General features: G+C 37.7%; 2 protein-coding genes across 8 annotated transcripts in view; both read left to right on the top strand.

The window, feature by feature from the left end:
* Nucleotides 1–13,552, top strand: part of LOC109082266 (unconventional myosin-IXAa-like) — a 107,125-nt gene extending 93,573 nt beyond the window's left edge. For 4 of the 7 annotated variants that reach the window (XM_042760979.1, XM_042760978.1, XM_042760976.1 and 1 more), the window contains 18 exons: nucleotides 24–221; nucleotides 1,925–2,025; nucleotides 2,322–2,452; nucleotides 2,531–2,742; nucleotides 2,830–2,946; nucleotides 3,155–3,343; nucleotides 3,755–3,802; nucleotides 3,890–4,001; nucleotides 4,274–4,335; nucleotides 4,431–4,623; nucleotides 7,083–7,211; nucleotides 7,779–7,884; nucleotides 8,009–8,140; nucleotides 8,239–8,362; nucleotides 8,879–8,932; nucleotides 9,609–9,811; nucleotides 10,143–10,285; nucleotides 11,472–13,552. In XM_042760979.1, the coding sequence (XP_042616913.1) occupies nucleotides 24–221; nucleotides 1,925–2,025; nucleotides 2,322–2,452; nucleotides 2,531–2,742; nucleotides 2,830–2,946; nucleotides 3,155–3,343; nucleotides 3,755–3,802; nucleotides 3,890–4,001; nucleotides 4,274–4,335; nucleotides 4,431–4,623; nucleotides 7,083–7,211; nucleotides 7,779–7,884; nucleotides 8,009–8,140; nucleotides 8,239–8,362; nucleotides 8,879–8,932; nucleotides 9,609–9,811; nucleotides 10,143–10,285; nucleotides 11,472–11,893 (2,676 nt within the window). In that variant the 3' untranslated portion in view covers nucleotides 11,894–13,552. The remainder of the gene's footprint in view (nucleotides 1–23; nucleotides 222–1,924; nucleotides 2,026–2,321; nucleotides 2,453–2,530; nucleotides 2,743–2,829; nucleotides 2,947–3,154; nucleotides 3,344–3,754; nucleotides 3,803–3,889; nucleotides 4,002–4,273; nucleotides 4,336–4,430; nucleotides 4,624–7,082; nucleotides 7,212–7,778; nucleotides 7,885–8,008; nucleotides 8,141–8,238; nucleotides 8,363–8,878; nucleotides 8,933–9,608; nucleotides 9,812–10,142; nucleotides 10,286–11,471) is intronic. The other 3 variants (XM_042760981.1, XM_042760977.1, XM_042760980.1) reach the window with 2 other exon arrangements.
* A 453-nt stretch (nucleotides 13,553–14,005) lies between these two features.
* Nucleotides 14,006–21,478, top strand: LOC109082265 (secretory carrier-associated membrane protein 2-like). The gene is made up of 9 exons (XM_042760982.1): nucleotides 14,006–14,216; nucleotides 14,818–14,895; nucleotides 15,247–15,321; nucleotides 15,465–15,579; nucleotides 15,669–15,797; nucleotides 15,987–16,146; nucleotides 16,968–17,069; nucleotides 17,531–17,648; nucleotides 20,537–21,478. The coding sequence occupies exons 1-9, from the start codon at nucleotides 14,160–14,162 to the stop codon at nucleotides 20,675–20,677; spliced, it is 975 nt and encodes a 324-aa protein (XP_042616916.1). The 5' UTR covers nucleotides 14,006–14,159; the 3' UTR covers nucleotides 20,678–21,478.
* The last annotated feature ends 200 nt before the right edge of the window (nucleotides 21,479–21,678 follow it).

The raw sequence follows: 21,678 nt of genomic DNA, 5'->3' as shown, positions 1-21,678 counted from the left end.
TGTTTTATCATTTGGTTGATTAGGTTGGCCGACCGGGTCATAAAAAAGCCCGAATGGCACGGACACGTTCAGACTTCATGACCCGCGGTTCAAACGCCATGGGAGAGGGGGAGTCAGAGGAGGAGGAGTATGATGAGACCCCTCTGTTTCCTGGCACACCCCTCCCCAAGCAGGACTCAGAGGAGAGCGCACTAGAGGCTTGTCACAGTGACTCCGAAATGGTAATTTAACGCAAGTAGGCCCAGCAGCAAGATCTCTCTTTACAGCTAGCTCCTCCAGAAGAAGCTGATAGATTGCCTTACTGACCTGAAACGCTTCTACACTCCCTATCTAGTTGAAGGACATAGTCTTCAACCACAGAAGCTGAAACACCTTTTGAAAACTATTCTCATCTGTGATGGCATCCACATAGAAATACTGTACAAACAAAATATACAATGCAAAGAATAATTTGCATTTTTAATTAGGGCTGTCATTAGATTGAAAAAAATGATGAATTTTAAATTTAGAGTTTAAAACTAGTGTTCTTGGACGTTATGCTGACACCTATTGGTGTGGATGTAATGTCATTTGTCAAAAGCTCTGTTAATTTTTTCATTAGTCATTAAACTATTTAGGTTTCATGTCAACGTTGACAGCCCTGATTTTAATCTACTGTATTTTCAACCAGCACAAAAAATAGTAGATAAAATTGTCACACTTTTCTTCAGTACATTGGTTCATCTACCAGCCACACAGATATGGATGGCTTCCATCAGAAGTTTGCTTTTCTTTCCTGATGTAAAAGGCATCTTGCATAAAGTTTAACCCAGGGCACTCTTCACAATCTGACCATGCTGCTTGTCTAGACATAACAGCTATTATAGTTATAAGTTGCTCTTTCCTGAACCGCCAAGACCTTCAACTGTGAGATTCTGCTTTCTACACTGCCACCTTGGAGAAAGAGTACTGCATGCTTTAACATTTAGCTCTGTCTCCTCTTCTGCAACAATTCACCAAGGCTAAAGCCGTGGAACTGTCACGGCGCACATTCTTCCTTTCTTATTCTGTAGCTCTCTTTTCAATAATCACTCTTTCCAGTCTTGTTGGTTAACAAAACAGTGGAATCCAGTCAATATCTGGGTCAATGTATGAAACTGGATCCTCTTTTTTTTATATCAGAGGTCATTAGATTAATAAATTTTAATATATACACAAGTTGGGTAATATCCATTATTTAGACAAGTTTCAGTTTACTTAGATGTTATTGATTTGTGCTCATTATTTTATTTAGATCATTATTAGATTTAATGCTGATATTTCTGCATTTACCCACGGTATAAGATAAATTAATAAAAAAAAAAAATAAAGTAGACAATTTTTTAATTTGTACATTAGGACAGTTTAAGTAAAGGATTGTTATATGATGGTAACAGGATTGATACATAAGCTAGGGATTAGATGTCAGGACGTTTAAATTAACTATTTTCAAATAAAATTCAAATACCACAAGTAGTTACTGTATTCATTATTATTTAAAGTATGCAAGAGGTACCCGTTTTGTAGAATGACCCATCTAGCTTCGGTTAAATACTGTTATTCTTTTCTGTTTGTTTGTTTTTAAGAGTTAAGAGATGTAATTTTTGTCCTATTCGTATGCTATCATTAAAGTGCACTTGCATTGCCACTGGTTTGTTTTAGTGCATTAGTGTTGTAGAAGAAATTGAATGAACCACTGAGTGCTTTCAGACTATGTTAAGGAGCAACAAATGTTCTTACTTTGTGCCTGTTGTAAATGTTTTAAACTGACACTACCTACCTGAAAATAGTGACCAAAGTGTCCATTTAATGGCTTACAGTATATTGAGCTATAGAAGGTTTTGTCAGACAAAGCATGCTGATTACCGTCAGTCTCTTACCTACTATATGTAATGATCTCTTTCAGCCGGCCACAGCCAACGAAGAGCAGAAGAACATGTATAAAGCCGTGTCATCTGGAGAGCTGGGCAAAAGTGATGCGAGGAAGAACTCTCATGGAGATGGGAGGTGCTTGTTTTTTCACCAACAGTTAGTTGTGAATTAGTTGTGAACAGTTATCTGAAATTCAAGATTAAAAATAATTCATTTGATTGTCATTTTAATCTTCATTTAATCATTCTCATATTGTTCCAAAACACATTGCTCTCCCCCCGTGAAATGGATATTACAGAAGCCCCCAATTGTTTTTCAAAAAAGATTTATTTTATTATAAGCACCCTAGAATTAGTCATTATGGCATTATTAGACTCATCGCTGCTGGTTTTTAAACTATTGCTGTCCTTGTCAACGTGTATTGTCTGTAGAGTTCGTGGAAAAATGCGGTTTTGGGGAAAGGCAAGGCATGCAGAGAAGAAAACCTCACGAGAGCGGCTGCCGTGTGGCAGTGATGCTTTGGACGGAGACTTTGCTGAAACAGCACTTCCAATGGAAGAGGGTGAGTCGTCAGAAAAACTGCTTCATTAAAATCTTTCACTCTTTTGGTCATGAAAACTCTGACATTCTGTTTATTCAGGGGTAGAGCGCCTGTCCCCTCCTCAAAGCCCAGACCTAACGTTACAGAGGGAGTTTAAAGAGAATAAAGATCCATCCCCTAAAGTGAAGCGCAGACGGAGTGTGAAGATCAGCAGTGTGGCTCTGGAGCCCGTCCAGTGGCAGAACGATGCCCTGCAGATACTCACATGTGCCAATGACTACAGGAGCATGAATGACTTCCTCATGAAGAAGGTGATGACTGTTTCTACTTCAGTTTACTACAGCTGCATTTACTTATCGATGAGAAGTTGTCCTCATAACCTTGTTTTAATCTCACAGATTACTGATTTAGACACAGAAGATGGTAAGAATGACACAATGGTGGATGTTGTCTTCAAAAAGGCTCTAAAGGAGTTCCGCTTGAATATCTTCAACTCATACTCAACAGCTTTAGCTGTAAGTACCTTAATAAAGCATTTGTTTTACTGTTATCACCCCAAAATTATTAATATTGCTAGCTTTCATTGAAAACATATTACATTTGGTTATTTTGTCTTTGCAAAAGAAAGTGAGTGTGAACATCCCTTAAGAGAATTGTTGTGACATTGTGCTTTGTTAGGACACTATGTCAGAAACAGATATATTGTTTTTGCTCTATGTGCAGATGGACGATGGGAAGAGCATTCGTTACAAGGATCTCTACGCCCTCTTTGAACAAATCCTGGAGAAAAATATGCGTCAGGAGCAGAGGGACTGGAGCGAGTCACCGGTGAAAGTTTGGGTCAACACCTTCAAAGTCTTTCTGGATGAGTTCATGACAGAGCACAAACCTCTGGACAGCAGTATGAGCAGGGTACTCTCTAAACACAATTCAGTGACACTTTTCATGAACAGGATACAAAATAGGGCTTGCAGAAAATAACAGGGTGGAACAGGATGGATTGTCAGATAGATAGATTGGTTGATTGATGTAGATTATAAAAGATTCTCTTATTTGAAATATGCTTATAAAGCATTTAATGCATAGGATTGATGTGTTCAGTTCCTCATATCAGCACAATATGTAATAAATATTTTGCTGATTATCTCTTAGTGGTCAAATATTATTTGATTTATTGTTCTATAAATTTAAATAATAATGTAAGATTATGTAATATACATTCTATATGACTGTATATTTTAACATGCATTAATACATTATATACAATAAAGAGAGAGAGAGTGTTTTATGAATCTATTTTCATTGCTTTTTTCCCTCCCACAGGCACCCAAACCAGACCGCAAGAAAAGAAGGAAAAAGGATACTGATATAGTGAGTGGAATCACAGACAGAGGTGTCACAAACTGAATTAGCGTTTCCGTTTTTCATGGAAATCAGCTGACACTGACTTTGTTTCAGGTGGAGGAGCACAACGGCCACATATTCAAGTCAACTCAATACAGTATTCCCACATACTGCGAGTACTGCTCCTCGCTCATCTGGATGATGGACAAGGCGTGTGTCTGCAAACGTGAGTTTCATTTCAACAGTATCCGCATCAAAATAACCCTGAACTCAATTCAGCATAATCAAATTGTTTACCAACAAGCCCGTGGCCTCTCAGCTCGAACAGAGAACAGTTTAGCTTTGTAGAGCAGGATGTTTTCTGCCATGTTACATTGAGAAGAATGTTGACTTGAATTGAGTTTATTTTAGGTAGCAGTGCTTTTTTTAAAAAAAAATCTGGGCTGTATGTACTGCTGTTGAAAATGAGAATGAATGAGATGTCTGTGTCTTGTGTAGTGTGCCGCTATGCGTGTCACAGAAAGTGCTGTCAGAAGATGACCACCAAATGCTGCAAGAAGGTAAGGAATTTTTCTCTGTTAAGTGCGTTCATGTGATTTGGGCTGTAATAGAGGATGCTGGCACTTACAGCATTTTTCTGTCTTTCCATGTGCAGTATGACCCTGAACTCTCGTCAAGGCAGTTTGGTGTGGAATTGTCCCGCCTGACCAATGATGAGCGAGCGGTGCCTTTAGTTGTCGAGAAACTTATCAATTACATTGAGATGCATGGCCTGTACTCAGAAGGGATCTACAGGAAATCGGGATCCACCAATAAGATTAAGGAGCTGAAGCAGGGTCTGGACACAGGTATGACACACAAGAACACAATAGGGCTCTCGAGCAGAGTTAGCAGCACTTTAGTGTTGCCAAACTTTGTGCAGTGTGATACAACATGACGGTGTTAGAATGGATAGTTATGGAAACATGGCGTGTTGTACGTTTCAGCATTTGAGTGGAAAAAAATGTGAAATGATGATGGAAAACACATGAACTGGAGTGAAAAAGAGAACATTTCATTCTTACCTTTATAGTCCAAAAGCCAATACAGGAAAACTTGATAGTACAGTTGACAATTTATAATATGAGGATGCGCACTACTAGAGCCTTTATGTAAACGGATTGTGTGCTGTGTTCATCCAGTCGATGACACTGACACCACAAATAGAATGGTAACCCGGGCTTTAGGAATGAGCAGTATGAAGCGTCAGTTTATGAACACCCAGGATTAACTGTTAACCCTAGGTAAATTATGTGTGAAATGTGAAGAAAGCTCACCCAGGATACCATTTACCCAGGGTTTAGAATGACCCAGTGTGAAAAGCCCTAATGAATCCTGGCTACAAGAAACCGAAGTTAGTGAGGTTTATGCTTTAAACCAGGGGTTTTCAAACTATTTTTGGAGCCTTTCCAGCATTGCACATCTGGGATGTTTTCCTCATTGGACACATCCAACTCAGGTCATAGAGTACTGTACTAATAAACTTAAGTTATATATAAACATCTATTTAATATCTTACACAAGTTAATGTATCTGATTTTAAGGATGTTTTAAGAATTTTAGTGGAACACAAGATTTTGATATCTTGGCCATTGTATATTACTTACTATCTATAGTGATGTATAAACTATAGTTCCCTCCACTAATATTGGCACCTTTGGTAAATATGAGCAAAGGTGGCTGTGAAAATAAATCTGCATCATTTATCCTTTTGATCTTTCATTCAAAAAAATCACAAAATTCTAACCCATCATTGAAGTAAAACAATTGAAAGCAGGGGGAAAATCTCATTATGAAATAAATGTTTTTCTCTAGTTCACGTTGGCCACAATTATTGCAACGTCCTTTTCCCAAGTTAACAGTTCTGAGTTTTCTCCTATAAAGCCTGATGAGTTTGGAGAACACTTGACAAGAGACCAGAGAGCATTCCTTCATAGAGGAATCTCTCCAGATCCTTCAGATTCCCAGCTCCATGCTCTTCAGTTCAACACACTCATTTTCTATAGGGTTCAGGTCAGAGGACTGGGACGGCCATAGCAGAAGCTTTGTTTTATGCTCAGTGACACATTTTTCATTTCTAACAGAGGCATTCAGGTTTAGATTTTTTATCTGTTGGTACTTGATAGGATCCATGATGCCATGTATCTGAACAAGATGTCCAGGACCTCCGACAGAAGAATAGACCCACAACATTAAACATCCAGCAATATATTTAACCGAGGGCACAGGGTACTTTTTATCCCCTTTTACACCAAACCCATCTGGTGGGTTTGCTGCCAAAAGCTCTTTTTTTTTTTTTTTGAAGTTTCATCTGACCATAGAAGCCAGTCCCGTTTGAAGTTCCAGTTGTGTCTGACAACTGAATATGCTGGAGTTTGTTTTTGGATGAGCTAGGAAATTTTTTCTTGAAACCCTCCCGAACAACATGTGGTGATGTAGGTGAATTGCAGAGATTAGTTGAGATATATATAATATCTCAACTAATCTCTGCAATTCTCCAGCTGTGATCCTTTGAGAGTCTTTGGCCTCTCAAACTCTCCTCTTCACCGTGCATTAGGACGATATAGACACATCCTTTTCCAGGCAAATTTGTAACATCTTTAGTTGACTGGAACTTCTTAATTATTCCCCTGATGTTGGAAATGGGGATGTTCAATGCTTTAGCTATTTTCTTACAGCCACTTTCTGTTTTGTGAAGCTCAACAATCTTGTTCTGCACACCAGAACTCTATTCTTTGGTTTAACTCCTTGTGGTGGATGAGGGGAATTGGACTCATATTTATAATCCTGTTTCATGCTCCTAACCCAGGTGTGCTAAAAAATGAATATATAAATGGGAATATACTTCAGAAATATTTCACTCATAAGAATTTCTAGGAGTGCCAATAATTGTGGCCAACATGCATTGGCGAAAAACATTTTTCATAATGAGATCCCCCTGCCTCCCAATTTTCAATTATTTTACTTCAATGGATGTTTAGAATTTAGTCAATTTTTTAATGAAAGATCACAAGGGTAAACAATGCAGATTTATTTTTACAGCTGCCCTTGCTCATATTTACCAAGGGTGCCAGTATTAGTGGAGGGCACTGTGTGTGTGTGTGTGTATGTATGTATGTATATATATATATATATATATATATATATATATATATATATATATATATATATATATATATATATATATATATATATATATATATATATATATATATATATATATATATATATATATATAGTTTTGACATCTGTTATTTTCTTCCCTCAGATGTAAATGGCATGAATCTGGACGACTATAATATTAATGTCATTGCCAGCGTTTTCAAGCAGTGGCTACGTGACTTGCCTAATCCTCTGATGACTTTCGAACTGTATGAAGAATTCCTGCGGGCCATGGGTAAGCAGATGTGATCTATCACACTTACTGCATTAGCATTCAGTATAGCAAATATAATTTTGGTGTCTTATTTGCTTGTTCTACTTTTTTGGGGGGGGTTGTTTTTTCTTTGTTGTTGTTGTTGTTGTTGTTAAGTGTTCTTGTTCTGTTTATGAAGCACATTGAAATTGGTACTGGTGGACAATGTGGCATATGATTTCCCAGAGACACCCCAAGCCATCCCAGTATAAGAATTCTACATTTTATTACATAAAGTATTACAAATATTACATAGCATAAAAGATCACTGAAGTTGTGTTGACCTGGATTCTTAATTTATTACCTTTACATTACATTTTTTCCCCTTGTCTTGAATGTAAATTTGTTTGAATTATTTTTATACGTTTTAAACTATGGAAATACATGAAAATAATTTTTTAATCATAAATAATAAAATAATTAACAAATATATATACATTTTTGTACATTTTATATATGAATCCACAGAGGCAGTACTGTTTTAAAGCCCCTTTTGAAAGCTTGTGTTTAAATCAGTTACACATTTAAAGAGGCATAATGTTTCTTTAGGTCTCCAGGACAAAAAAGAAGTGATCAGAGGGGTTTACTCTATAATCGACCAGCTCAGTAGAACTCATCTGAACACGCTGGAGCGCCTTATTTTCCATTTGGTCAGGTGAGACAGCAACTGCAACTTCCCATTTCACCAAAATAATGTATGCAAGAATGACTGCTTTAAAAAAGTGGTGATACATAATCAAGCAGTAAATCATATCACTTTGTCGGCTGCTTGTCTACAGGATTGCCCTGCAGGAGGAGACAAACCGTATGTCTGCTAATGCACTGGCTATCGTGTTTGCCCCCTGTATCCTGCGCTGCCCTGACACTACCGATCCTATGCGGAGCGTTCAGGACATTGGGAAAACCACAGCGTAATGGGCAAATCTTACTTCATATGGTTTGATGGTACTACTTTAGTTTATTAAGCCTAGTGATATAATTAAAATACTTCTGTTTTTTTCTTTCAAAGGTGTGTCGAGCTGATCATTTGTGAGCAGATGAATAAGTATAAGGCCAGACTGAAGGACATCAGCACTCTGGAATTTGCAGAGAACAAAGCCAAGAGCCGACTAACATTCATCCGCAGGTCCATGGTAAGAGTTTCCTGTTTCCACAGACCTCCACATAACCCAGATGTCCAAAACCTTGCTAAATAGGGCATATTCCTGGATCTACATCCTTGTTGTACCTGAAATAAACATTCTTATCAACCTTTTATTTCCCCTCTTATTTTAGAGGTAGTTAATGATTAGAGTTTGTTTGACAGGAATATTGTTCCTTAGCCTACAGCATTAAAAGATGTTGATCCAGGAAGTTGAATAAGTTGGAAAATTGTTGGTCCCGGAACAACATTCTTATCTCCAATCTCAAACTTCATACCAAACCTACCCCTAAAATCAGAGAGAAATGATAGGTTGATGAGAAAAAAACTCCAACCCCAGTTATGAGCTTAACTTTAACCCTAAAATCTGACAGATACATTACTTCAAGACCAAAAAGGATATTGTTCCAAGATCATGTTCTACTTGAGTAAATCAACTAGCTACATTAGCTCTGCCTTGACACTAACCCCAGTCTCTCCTTTCCCTCCCCTTTCCTCTCTAATCCAGAAACCTGTTATAATTGCTGTTAGATTTATGAGCATAACCCGCAGTGCTGCGGTGGTAGGTATTTATGTACTTGCTGTTACTGTAAATGTCATCACATATGACGCGTCCCAGCACCGTGTGGCCTGTCTGTCTTCATGATCATGACATCCAGACGCTTGAGCAAGAAACTCTAGAGCTTAGATGTTAGCTAATCACTTAGCACTTTATTATTATAGACAAATCACTTTGTTACATTACATTGTCATTATGTTGCACTGCATGACTTGGGAATTCTTGAGATAAACATTTCTGTTGCATTCACTCCTTGTGCCTAATATTTTGCTTTCTCTGGTTGTGTAATGTGCAGTCAAATTCATTCAGAAAGGTAATAGTTTTGGGCTGAATTGAGTCTGTGTTGTCCATCCAGGGTCCAAAATGAACAGTTGCAAGAGCCAAAATTGCTACTTGGCCACTTTAAATGATTGCACAAACACACACACACACAATTTCAATTGCTGTGTAAGAATACATTTCAGGTCACAAAATAATAACAGCCTAATGAATCATTTGCCATTAGGACAAAAAAAAAATTCAATTTGGACCCTGTATTCAGGTGATGTTTTTGTAGTCTAAAAGAGTCTTGAGAATGAAATTAGCAAACACTTTGTTTGATTGTAGAAGTATTAATAGCAAAACCTGATTTTTCTCCAGTTCCACCACTCATAATGTCGTCTTGTGTTTTGTTTGACAGGGAAAGGGCCAGGTGCACAGGTTGAGGTATCACACACCATCTCCTCCGGTCAGTCCTCGGTCTCCAACTGCCCCGGAGGTGATGCAGGAGAGCGGAGATGAGGAAGTCAGCAGAGATCCAGAAGTCTCTGAGCAACAACAAGTGGCCATGCAGCAAGAAGAGAAAGTCCTGACCGAACAAATCGAAAGTCTGCAGAAAGAGAAGTAAGAGAACTGCCTTTAGCATCTGGGATTGGATATTAACTTGTATAACTCGTACTCAAAGGGTACGGAACACCCAGAGGACCTTCTATATATAATGTGGACTATAAATACGGGGCACACTGCATTGGGTCAGTTGTCAGTTGTAATTAATAGAATTTGACCTTAGCGTTTGATCATACTCCTGAGAAGTTGAGACACTTTTACTCAAAATTAATTATTAAAAGATACAAAAATGCTGTTTTTTAAATTATGCAGTAGCAGTAAGAAGTACACAATTATTCTGTTATGAACACAACCAAAGCTTGAGATTTGTTTGATCATCACCTCATAGGGAGGAGTTGACGTTTGAGATGCTTTCTCTGGAGCCGCGGGTGTCCGATGATGAGACTCTGGAGTCAGAGGCCTCTATAGGCACAGCAGACAGCTCTGAAAACCTGAATGTGGACTCTGAGGGAGCCATTTCGGACTTCTCTGGTGAGTAACTACTGGGTAGTAAATTGGGTTAGATAAACTTTATTAACCCCCAAAGGAAAATTTGCTTGTCACAGCGGCACATACCACACAATAATTAATAATACATTTAAAAAATATATAAAAAGACATTCACAACAACAAGTATTTCCAAGTATCAATTTTGCAAAGCATTATCAGCCTGAAGGAGTTTACAACCTGCTGGATGTACATTATCCCACTTATTACATGGCTAAAATGATTGGTTTTTACCATATATGTTGAAATTAATGCTGAAGTATTCCATTGTAACACGCGGTGGTTAAGTGTTTTCAGTCACAAGATGGCGCCAGACAGTCAACGATAGCGGAGTGACTCGTTAAGTATATAAGTAGTACTGGTCAAGATAACTCGTAGTACCCGGATGAGCGGTGTGTTATTCAATCTGGCGGTTGTTATCTGGGAATAACATACTGCTGGATGGTGCGATTGACCAATTAGAATCAAGTATTCCACAGAGCTGTGTAATAAAAGTGCTATACAGAGTCTCAGTTAGCTTAACGCAGTACAAATAGCAAGGTTTTTTAAATAATATAATAAATAAAAAGAAAACAGATAGAATAGAAAAAGAATAGAGCAAGCTATTGTTATGACTTTTTTGTTTTTGTTAATTGTATAATAAATGAAAAGAAAACGTATAGAATACAAAAAGATTACAAAGCTAGTGTTAGTTTTTTATATATAAAGGAAACAAGCAGAAAATGAATAGAGTGCAAGTCTAAAAGGGAGAAGTTTTTTTTTTCTTTTTTTCTTAAGAATAGAATTAGAATAGAGAGTGCTAGAGTTAGAGGGTCAAATAAAGATGGAAGAAATGTGTTTTTAAAACATCTTTCCAAACTACATGCTGCTTTTTAATATAATTATCTCACCTAAATATTTGATCATGTCCGTGCATTTTTGTTTTTACAATGGGGCAATTGCTTCACAATAGCTTACACACATCACAAGCCTGATTTCGTGAGGCGACCTTATGTTTTACATCCAAACAATGACAAAAACCAGCAATGCAGTGTCACTTCAAAACTGGAAAAACTACACTAGTTTGAATGCTATTGCCCTGCTGTCATACTAATGGAAAAGAAAATTATTAAGATCCCAGCAGTGATTTTCCAGCACACCTCTCATTGCTGTTCTCTTCGTCTCTCAACAGAGCGAGGCCCAGCGCTGGCCGCCTTGAGGCCCAAAAAGTCTGAAGGGAAGAGCAGGAGGGTTCTGCGAAAGCAGCCTGAATCCCTGGACTCCATGGATTCCAGTTCTGCCGTCTCCTCTGTGTCATCTTCATATATGCAACCACCTGTGCGAACCCATAAATCACATTTGAGGTCCAAATCACCTTCGACCCAATTATGTCAGTCCAGCCCTCCTGACAGCCTGGAGCAGCCCGAGCATGATGGAGAGGAGAGACCGCAGTTCACCAGCCGCAGCACTTTCAACCCAGAAAAAGGCAAACAACGGCTGCAAAGGTCACCTCAGAAGCACCGTGACCCTCCGATGGATGGAGGGCCGAAAAGAGATCCAGACTTGCCGCCCAAGCAGGTAGTGGTGTACGGCAGCAACGAGTTCATGGTATGAAGGCCACAAAGTTACACGTCCATCCACAAAAAAAGAGCTCATCCCTCCCTGCTAGCTCACTTGAGTTCACATTTGCTGCATTATAGTCCTTAAGTGCCATGTTGACAGGAAAAGCAGGAAGAGAGAGCTGGGCAGCTTTCCGATCTGCATGTGAGATAACAGCTCTGTTGGGAATGTGTGGTGAAGGAAAGCAGGGCAAAGGGAATGCTGAACCATTCCGATGTGGAACGATCTCCTTTGGGCTTTGATTGGCAACTTCGTGACTGTTATTCGGGGTCCAAAGGCGGGAGACGAAGCCATTGATGAACTCCACAAATTCAAGCTAAACCATGGGCTGCTTTAACGTTTACAGCATTCACGACAATTTATTTGCCCCCAAGCCTATTTAATAAATTTTATGTACATGGAATATATAAATCTATATAAATATATTGTGATATAAAGTGTACAAAGCCAGAGCACCAGTGACTGCTGGGTTGTTGAATTCCTATATCGTGCATCGGTCATGAATGAGTTGGAGAGAGAAGTGTGGACGCTGGGTTTGTGTGGATGTGTGAGGCTCCTCTGTATGTGTGTGTGTGAGTGTGTGTCTTATGAGAAAACCTCTGGATATGTTTGTGCTGCTTTTTGTGTTGTGCTTGGAGGGAAATGATGCCATCAAGGGACCACGTAAACTGGTGTTATAATGCCAGAGGATCCCACGCTAAATGAAGACTCCAAAGTCTTCCAAATCACCACACAGTGTATTACTGTACGTCAACAGCCATCCATCAGTTGTTTGAATTCATTTAGATTTTCATTCCTATTTTTTTGTGCTTGTCTGCCTCAGTCTTGTTCTAAGAAACCAGTGTTAAAACGCAAAACCGCAAAGTTACTGGATCACTATTACTTAACAATAAATCTAAATGTAATAATTTTACTGAATCTTAGGATCATTCATGCCCTTCAAACATGAGATTCCTCTTGCCAGAAAATGACTTAAATATGACTTAATATATTACCAAATGTCTCTTCTGCCTGTATATATATACTATAATGTAATGTTTGCCTTTTTTTTCTAAATATTTAATTATTAAATAAAACCTGGATGTATTCCACACAAGTGCATTTTGGGGGGCTATGCTCAGATTCGACTAACAGCTCTTATTCAGCTGCTGTATTAGCAGCGCTGCCCTCAAAGGGATTCTGATATCCCTCCATTGTTAGGTATTGATACCAGGAAGCTGATTGCGAAATGAACGAAACTTGTGCCACCAGCAAAATATTCCTGTGTCTAGACCATTTGTCATTTCTTTGTCACTGTGGTTTGTGAACATCAAGATTAATTTGTCACCCTCATGATAAACTGTGATTATACCCAGTAACATGGCTTGTTAAGGGTTCCTGCATGTGATGATGTTTAGCAAAGGCCGTGTTTTTCACAGGAACGGCTCTATGGACATAAACGCACGGCATCAATCTCAGAATGAAGACTGTTAATTTATGATGTATTATTTAGATCTCATGCATTGCTGACATTGGTCAGACCGCCTGCAGGACTGAGCAAACAGCTGTCTAGCCTCAGATCTGTCTTACGGAGTCATGTGTTGAACAAATATTTCCTATGAAAGAAAAGAAAAAAGTCAATGATTGTATAATAAATTACACCTTTTGAACAAATAAGAGCAGTTTGTTTAAAGTTCTGAGTTATTGTGCAACTGTTACTGCTAACTTGAGCAAGCCACGTTGAGTTTTGTATTGATTTGAGCACTTGGAGGAAAACCTGAATTACCGGTTTGTCCTGCAAACCTGAAAGAGGTGCTGGAGTCTCTTCTTCCTTCACCAAATGGGTGCATCTGGCCTAAGGGAATTTTAATTGTGTGAGAGCTGTTTAACTTGTCTTACTGCTGGCAAAGGTGCATATTCATTTGATATATTTGAATGAATAGCCGTCAATTGATAAGAACACAACAAAAGAGTAAAAATTGATACTGTGGTGGTACTATAGCTTTTCTCCTGCTACTTAAAAAAAAAAAAAAGTACCATGTTCTTCCCCTTTCACAAATCTCCCAAGTAATATCTTCTTATTAAAATGGTACGTTTCAGTACGTGTGGCAGGGTAACCCCACATCAGAACTCAAGCAGTATTCATTTCAAGCAATGTAAGAAGAGCTGGAACACGAGGAGTCACGTGACGACTGATGCCATCACGCATGCGCAGCGAGGCGTGTGCGCTCAGGGAGTTGCGCGAGCATCGATACACCTGTGCTGCTCACCGCAAGACAAAATGTCAGGATTCGATAACAACCCCTTTGCCGCACCAGTTGATGTCAATCCTTTTCAGGTAAATAACTACTGATTCATTATGTGTTCAGTAATGTCTGAAATGTCACAAGTTGTTTGCGCTGCAAACCTGTTCGGTCGGTATGGAGTCGCTTGAGTGAGGAGGTGAGATTGACAGGCGTTCAGCCAATCAGATTTCACTGTTAGGCTGACAAGCCAATCAGAACGATTGTGATGACGATAGAGGAAGTGTTATTTTGTTAAATTAAATTGCGTAGTTTTAAGTTTATTTAAAATATAATAACGGAGGTTTTGCTGCGGTAGTTACCACCACAACCTTGTTTATCATTCTGTAAAGAACGTAAAGGATTTTTCATTATAAAAACTTCGCCTCGCTCGAGAAGCCCATGTACAGATCCAACAGGTGCATCTCATTTAATTTCGTCTGTGTTTGTGAATTATAATGGCCACGGATGCACACTTATTAGATACAAATATAATAAAAGATAAAATAAACAGATGGCAATACTTTGGTAATTTCAGAGCTGTCGTGGTACTAAATTCATGTACTTGCAGACAGTATTTACATGGTACTTTAAGCAATGTCCAGTGCAGTACATTTAAAGTGTTGAATGAATAGACATTCTTCATGTGTCTGTCAGGATCCATCAGTTACTCAGGTGACCAACACTGCAGCTGAAAGCATTGGAGAGTTTAACCCATTTACAGCTGGTGCTCTGGTAAGCATGACAGCATTTTTTTATCAAATCAAAAGTCTTTTCACAATTCCTCATGGCATTGGTTTTATATCTAGTCAAAACATAGCTTCTAGTCAAAAGAATCTTTTTGTTCGGTCATAATTTCAGACCAAAATGATCCTATTGGGAGCAAAAAAAAAAAAAAAAAGTCAAATTAAAGATCATGCTGAATTTATTGAAATTGTATCCAGAACTTGAGTTTATATCTTAGTTGATCTTTGATTTTATTCCTTTGGGATAGTTTACAATTCTGATTTTTCCACTGGAACACCTGACAGCTGTTCTGTATGTAATCATGATCAAAGACCCCCCCCCCCCCCCCCCTCTCTTTTGGATGAGCGCACCATTCCCATATCAGGCACCTCTCAGCCAGCTGTCCTGCAGACCACAGTGGAGCCCAGTCCTCAGGTTAGTACAGTATTGATGCATGATATTTGTATGCTTATGCATATTTAAGCTGCTCATAACCTCTTAAAGGCAGCTAAACAGATGTTAGGTTTATGCGTAAACCTCAGTGCAGTACAGCAGCGTGTATCTGGTTCCTCCATCAGGCCAGTGTCGCTGCAGGACAGGCTGAGCTCCTCCGTCAGCAAGCGGAGCTGGAGAAGAAGGCTGCTGAGCTGGAGCGTAAAGAGCAGGAGCTTCGGGATCGAAACACAGCACTAGGTGAACCACACTAACACTGATCTTACTCTGTAAGACTTTCTTCTGTGGTCACGCGGACTCTTAACATGAAGGAAACTGTTTGCTTGCAGGTAAAGAAAACAACTGGCCACCCTTGCCCAAGTTTTTCCCCATAAAACCTTGCTTCTATCAGGATTTTAATGAAGAAATTCCTGTGGAATATCAGAGGGTTTGTAAGATGATGTACTACCTCTGGATGTGTAAGTGAATGCAGAGTTCAAAATGCAATAGCTTGTTAGAATTATACTGCAGCAGGTTTATGTTTTTTTTTTTTTTTAAAGATAAAAATATTATGCTAAGAATAAAATTGTATGCTTTAGCAAACATTTTAGGAAATGTTCATGCTCTATGTAAGCCTAGATAACGGTGCACTTCTTCTTTTTCAACAGATCACAGTGTGACACTGTTTCTGAACCTGCTGGCCTGTCTGGTGTATTTCACTGTCTCTATTCAGAATGGAGTGGACTTCGGACTCTCAATCCTTTGGTTTATTTTGTTCACTCCTGTAGCTTTCCTCTGCTGGTACAGACCTGTATACAAAGCCTTTAAGTGAGTCCAGTGTTGATATTTTGCATTATTTTCATGACATTTTCACGCCAGCCTCACAGCCTCATTACAGTAATGACAGAAGTCACAACAGGTGAAAAGAATAAAAATGAACTAATACTGCAGATATCTACTGTATCACCACACGTCCACGGTCAATTTATCACAGTTCATTAAAACATTTTTTTTTATCGTACAGTTTCTCTAAAATGCTGTTTAAAAGATTAAAACTATGGATTATCTAGTTAAATATGCACTTATTTGAATATGTATCTTTACATTGGATAAAGCTAAAACCTTTTTATTTTGTTGACAGGTTTTTATAGAATGGATATAGAATCTCATTTTATCACTTTTATGAATACATAAATCTGAATATTTAAAAAAAATACTGCGAACAGCCAGAAAAACAAAAATCACCATGTTTTTACTATTAAATGTTCTATAAATCAGGTGCACAAAGCCCTCTGTAAAAACCTTCAGGATGTATTTAGGATTAAAACTGGAAAGTTTTGTGTAAGTGCTACTAAAATTGAGATTTCTGGCTTGAAATCTACAGATAAAAATAGACATGCAAGTATAATACAATAAACACTTAATTGTGTATTTTGGATGCTTTCTTTCCAAACGTTATGTAATCAGCATGAAAACGATGGTTTTGCATGTAGAGTCTTACTGTAGCTTAATTGTCATGAAAAACAAGAATCTTTGTGGTTCAGGATGGTGCTTCAGTTACATAGAGAGAGAGAGGTTTATTGATTTTATTTGAAAGACATATGAGTATCGTCATCTCATCTGTAACTTTTCTTTTTTTTGCATTGCAGATCTGACAGCTCCTTCAGTTTCTTCTTTTTCTTCTTTATTTTCTCATTCCAAGTAATAGTGTACATCATTCAGAGTGTGGGGATCCCCGGCTGGGGAAACAGGTGAGGTACTCCATTACTGGCGCTCTTTTAAGTGTGTTGTTTGAATCTTTGTGTGTACTTCCTCTCTGCATGTTTCTTTGACAGATTTTCACTTCATAATCTGCCGGTGGTCATCTCTCTGTGAGTGTGGGCTCTGTTCTTTATTTCCCATGAACCTTCTCCTGATCATATCTTTTCTGGTGAAACATCCTGTACTCTTCTCAGCAGTGTTTTTGAAATTTGAAATTTACAGTTTCATACCGTTACTATTCTACAAATGTCTAACCCTCATTATTAAACATCGACAGTCCCATCCAGCACAGTTTGTGCTAAGAACATGAATAATAGCTCAGACTGTCTGCTTGTTGAGGGATTACTTCCCAAACTATTTTAATTTCTACTTTTCTGTATAGCTGTTGATTGAGAGATTGTTTGAAAGTGCCTGCTGAAAGCTTATATGTGATATAATGATTGTTTCTCAGTGGCTGGATCACGGCCATCTCTGTGCTCAAGATTAACATAGCCGTGTCAGTCTTCATGATGGTGGTGGCTGGATTCTTCAGTGTCAATGCTGTGCTGTCCATTATCTTACTGAAAATGGTAAGTTAGACAAAGTTGTAAGTGTGCATATGTGAACGAGTGGTTGTATTTGCACTTGCACACATCATTGTGTAAAATCTGTGTGACTGTTTCTTTTTATCTGTCAGTCTTTACACATATTAAAGATTAATTTGTACCAATTTAGTTTTAATGTCAATCAAAGATAAAAATTACTTTTCAAGCATCAAAACTAGGGATAGACCGATATGCATTTTTCAGGGCCGATGCCGATACCGATTATTACAGATCAAGGAGACCGATAACCGATATTTTGAACCGATATGTGTCTAGTGTAAAAATGAAAATTAATGTCAAAATTAAGAATAAAAAGGCCTCTGACAAAGACTCTCTTTAAATTATTTTAACACATCTTTAATTCTGAGAACTGTTCATAATAACAACATTAATATTAATAATAACAACAAACATAAAAAGTGCTGGGAGCATCCATCAGCAGCATTCTGTAAACTAAGTAAAACTTATAGCAAATTTAAACAGCAACAAATGAACAAATAATGGAAAATAAATGTAATCTATCTATCTATCTATCTATCTATATATATATATGTATGTGTGTGTGTGTGTGTTATATTTAGCATTTTATTTGCAACCCAGAATTGCATTAATTTCACACACAACCCATACTGTAATAGTGTTTTTATTTTTTATTTTTTTAGACTGTTTATCACGGCGATACAAATTAGGAAGTATACAGGACAGCGTCATCCAGAAACGTGCAATGTGAGATTATTGACAATTTACGTCATTAGCATAGGGTTATTAGCAGGGTGCGATTTGTGAAATAAACAGAGGGGGGGATGCTTTTGAAAAATTTTATGAAATGTTTTTAATACGACGGAAATTGTATTTAGTGTGATCTCAGTTTAATAAAAACATTGTAAGCCTACGTTAGGCCTATTAATTGTAATGATTTAATGTCCACGGTTATTCAAACAACAAATTACATCGAGAATTTGAGAAAGCGAGCAAAGAACACAACGGAGCTTTTTGAAACTCCGAATCAGTTAAACCATTGCGTCGCAAAATGATTCACTGTTTCGATGCGCTTCAATCGGATCGCGTATCGCGAATCATTTGATTCAGATCTGGACGTCAGAGCGGGTTTTGCATGATGTTTTTATCCCCACCGGGGATAAAAGTTATTCAGCAGAGGCAGGGATGCATAGACCAGAAGGGGGGAAATCCCCCCATCCCCCCCCGGCAAATCGCACCCTGGTTATTAGTCAAATGAGAGAGCGCGGCAGCGGAGATAACTAAATCAGGAATAGGGAGCTCGCGTCGCGTCAGGGCGTCAGAGCTCGCGCTTGATGCCCTTTCCGCTCTTCAAAATTGCATAATGGTAATTCTGAATCTTTATGATAAATTATTTTGCAATCATGTTAGAATAAAGCAATATTTCTCCAAATATGCGCAATTTTTTTTGACTAAGAGCCCTAACGGAACGGACGCTGTTCAGTGAAGCTATGTGAACAACACAAAAAAAAAAAAAAAAAAACCGCAGCAGACGTGAGTGAATTCATTCGTGTTGATAATCTATTCACAATATAACGTTAAGTTGACCGAATGGTGAGAGAAGTAGGTTTTAGTTTCACTATCTCAGCACTGATGTGATGATCCGTTAAAGCATATCACTGCAATGACGGACATTGACCGGGAATTCACGGTATAATAACTGAACGGGGCTTGTCATCATAAATCGATTATATTTAGGTGTTTTGCAACTTCAGTGTAGTGATTTATTGCAACTTCAGGAACGTTTACTGCATTCTTACCTTCGAGAGATAACTTATTGATGTGTGATGATGATCACTGAAGCAGCTCCTGTGCTTTCGGTGTGAGAGCGGAACAGCCGTATTGATTGGCCAGGCTCGTGACTCCCAACAAATCAGACGGACGATGGGCGGGGCTTAGTCTAGGCCACAGAGCGGTGCGCTCTGACTGAGGTGGCTGGATCAGTGCCAGATCGCGCATTTCAAAATAAAATGGTTTTATCGGCAAATCGGTTTTGAAAATGGCCGATGCCGATAACAATAAAAATGCTTAATATCGGCGCCGATAATCGGCCACGCCGATAATCGGTCGACCCCTAATCAAAACAATAAAAGTTGAATACAGCTTTATTTACATTATTACTTATCAAAAAACAATTAATATCATAATAACAAAAAAATAAATGACTATCATACGTTTACCACGATTTACAAAAACACCCACTAAAATGTCATTCAGTGTATCAATAGTTCATATAACAAGAAAAATCTAATATATTTACATGTTTAGAACCACAAGCATTAGTTGTAATTAAAAGACTGTGTTTAAGGATCACAGTGCAGACCAAAAAAACTGATTGTGATTTAAAATCTTTAACAATCTTTAATTTTTTAATAATTTAAAATAGAACACATTTTTTCCTTTATATATTTTAATAAGTACAGGTCAGAATAAGTAGATTTTTCACTTTTCATTTCAAGTTTCATTTTAACAAAAATATGTTATGCTGAATGGCGTTGGAATATTATTTCACCCATTTTTTGACATTTTATTTTCACAAAAGCTATTTGAATCATTAAAGTAGACATTTTACTGTCATTAATATGCTTTTTATTTATATAAAATCCCTTTTGTCAATTTTATGCGGACACTGAAATGGGATTTTTCATCTTTGACCCATATACACTTCAGGAACTGATTATATGCACCTATAAGGTACTAATTTGCTAATAAGGTACAAAGGTGTACCTTTTGAAAGGATGACAGCCCCAGTGACAGCTTTTAAAGAGTGTATTTATATTGTTCATGACTTATAATGTACTTTTATTCAAAACTCCAGTTTGGGACTTGTGCACTGACTTCCACTGTGTTTTCAGGTTCACTCCATGTATAGACACACAGGTGCAAGCTTGAAGAAGGCGCAGGAAGAGTTTTCTCAGGGGGTCGTCACTAACCAAACCTTCCAGTCTGCTGCAACCACAGCTGCATCTTCAGCCATGCAGGGAGCCTTTCAGTAACAGCCACAGATAATGTTACAAACTGTCATCAAGTTCTGCACATGAACCTCCATCAAACAACCCAAACCTCTTATGGAAGGACAATTTGTTTTTGAGGCTTCTTAAAGCTAAGGTTTTTTTTTTTTTTTTCCTGCTGCAATACATTCATTTGTTTACTGAAAGTTACGTGGCTGTTGATCGGTGAGGCACTTTAGATGAAAACATGGGTTCTGTGAGAGTACAGGTTGTATTTTCTTCCTGTATTCCTCGTGTAATGAAGGCAATATTTAGAGATGGTTTTAAGAATAAGTTATGTTAAGTTAAAGTGTTTCTGAGGCACTATTTAAATGGTTTATATAATGTTACAACATTGTTACAATATAGTTCAAATTCCAGTCAATCTAAATGGTACTGTCTAGTTTTGTCCCTGCTATATGTACTTTGATACCTTTTGTGAAATGTATTGTTACATGTTGAATTATTCTAGAGTTCGATTTTGTCTTTATACCCCAACTCAAATAATTGCATGTCAGCTGATGTCTCAGTATTGGTTTTACAGCATGTGAACAGCCATTCCCAAACAAAAAATGTACATTTACTTAGTCTTTAGAGTGAACCGTAGTACTGCTGTGAAAAAGTGCTGTTATCTGTTTGTTGCAGTCTTGTTACATTCTCAAACTGAAGTGATTTTGCAGTGTTCTCAATTACGAACAAAATATGTATATATTTATAAATTAATCAGATCTTATTTTACTGTGGTTAACTTGGGTGGGCTGCTCAAATATTTTATGAGTTATTGTTAAATAAACTTACTCTGATTAATGGTGTTTGTTACTGTTAATCTATATATTATTATTTATTTTGATAAACATGATATAGTTTGTTTAATACTACAGAAATATATATATGTGTATATATATATATATATATATATATATATATATATATATATATATATATATATAATCACAATCGCTCAGTCCATCGCTCTCCTATAATACTCTACATAATACAGTGAGCTT

Source organism: Cyprinus carpio, chromosome A7 (assembly GCF_018340385.1).
Source record: "Cyprinus carpio isolate SPL01 chromosome A7, ASM1834038v1, whole genome shotgun sequence".
Classification (NCBI taxonomy): Eukaryota; Metazoa; Chordata; class Actinopteri; order Cypriniformes; family Cyprinidae; genus Cyprinus; species Cyprinus carpio.
The sequence above is the reverse complement of the archived record's forward strand: the minus strand, read 5'-3'. Positions and strand labels throughout refer to the sequence as shown.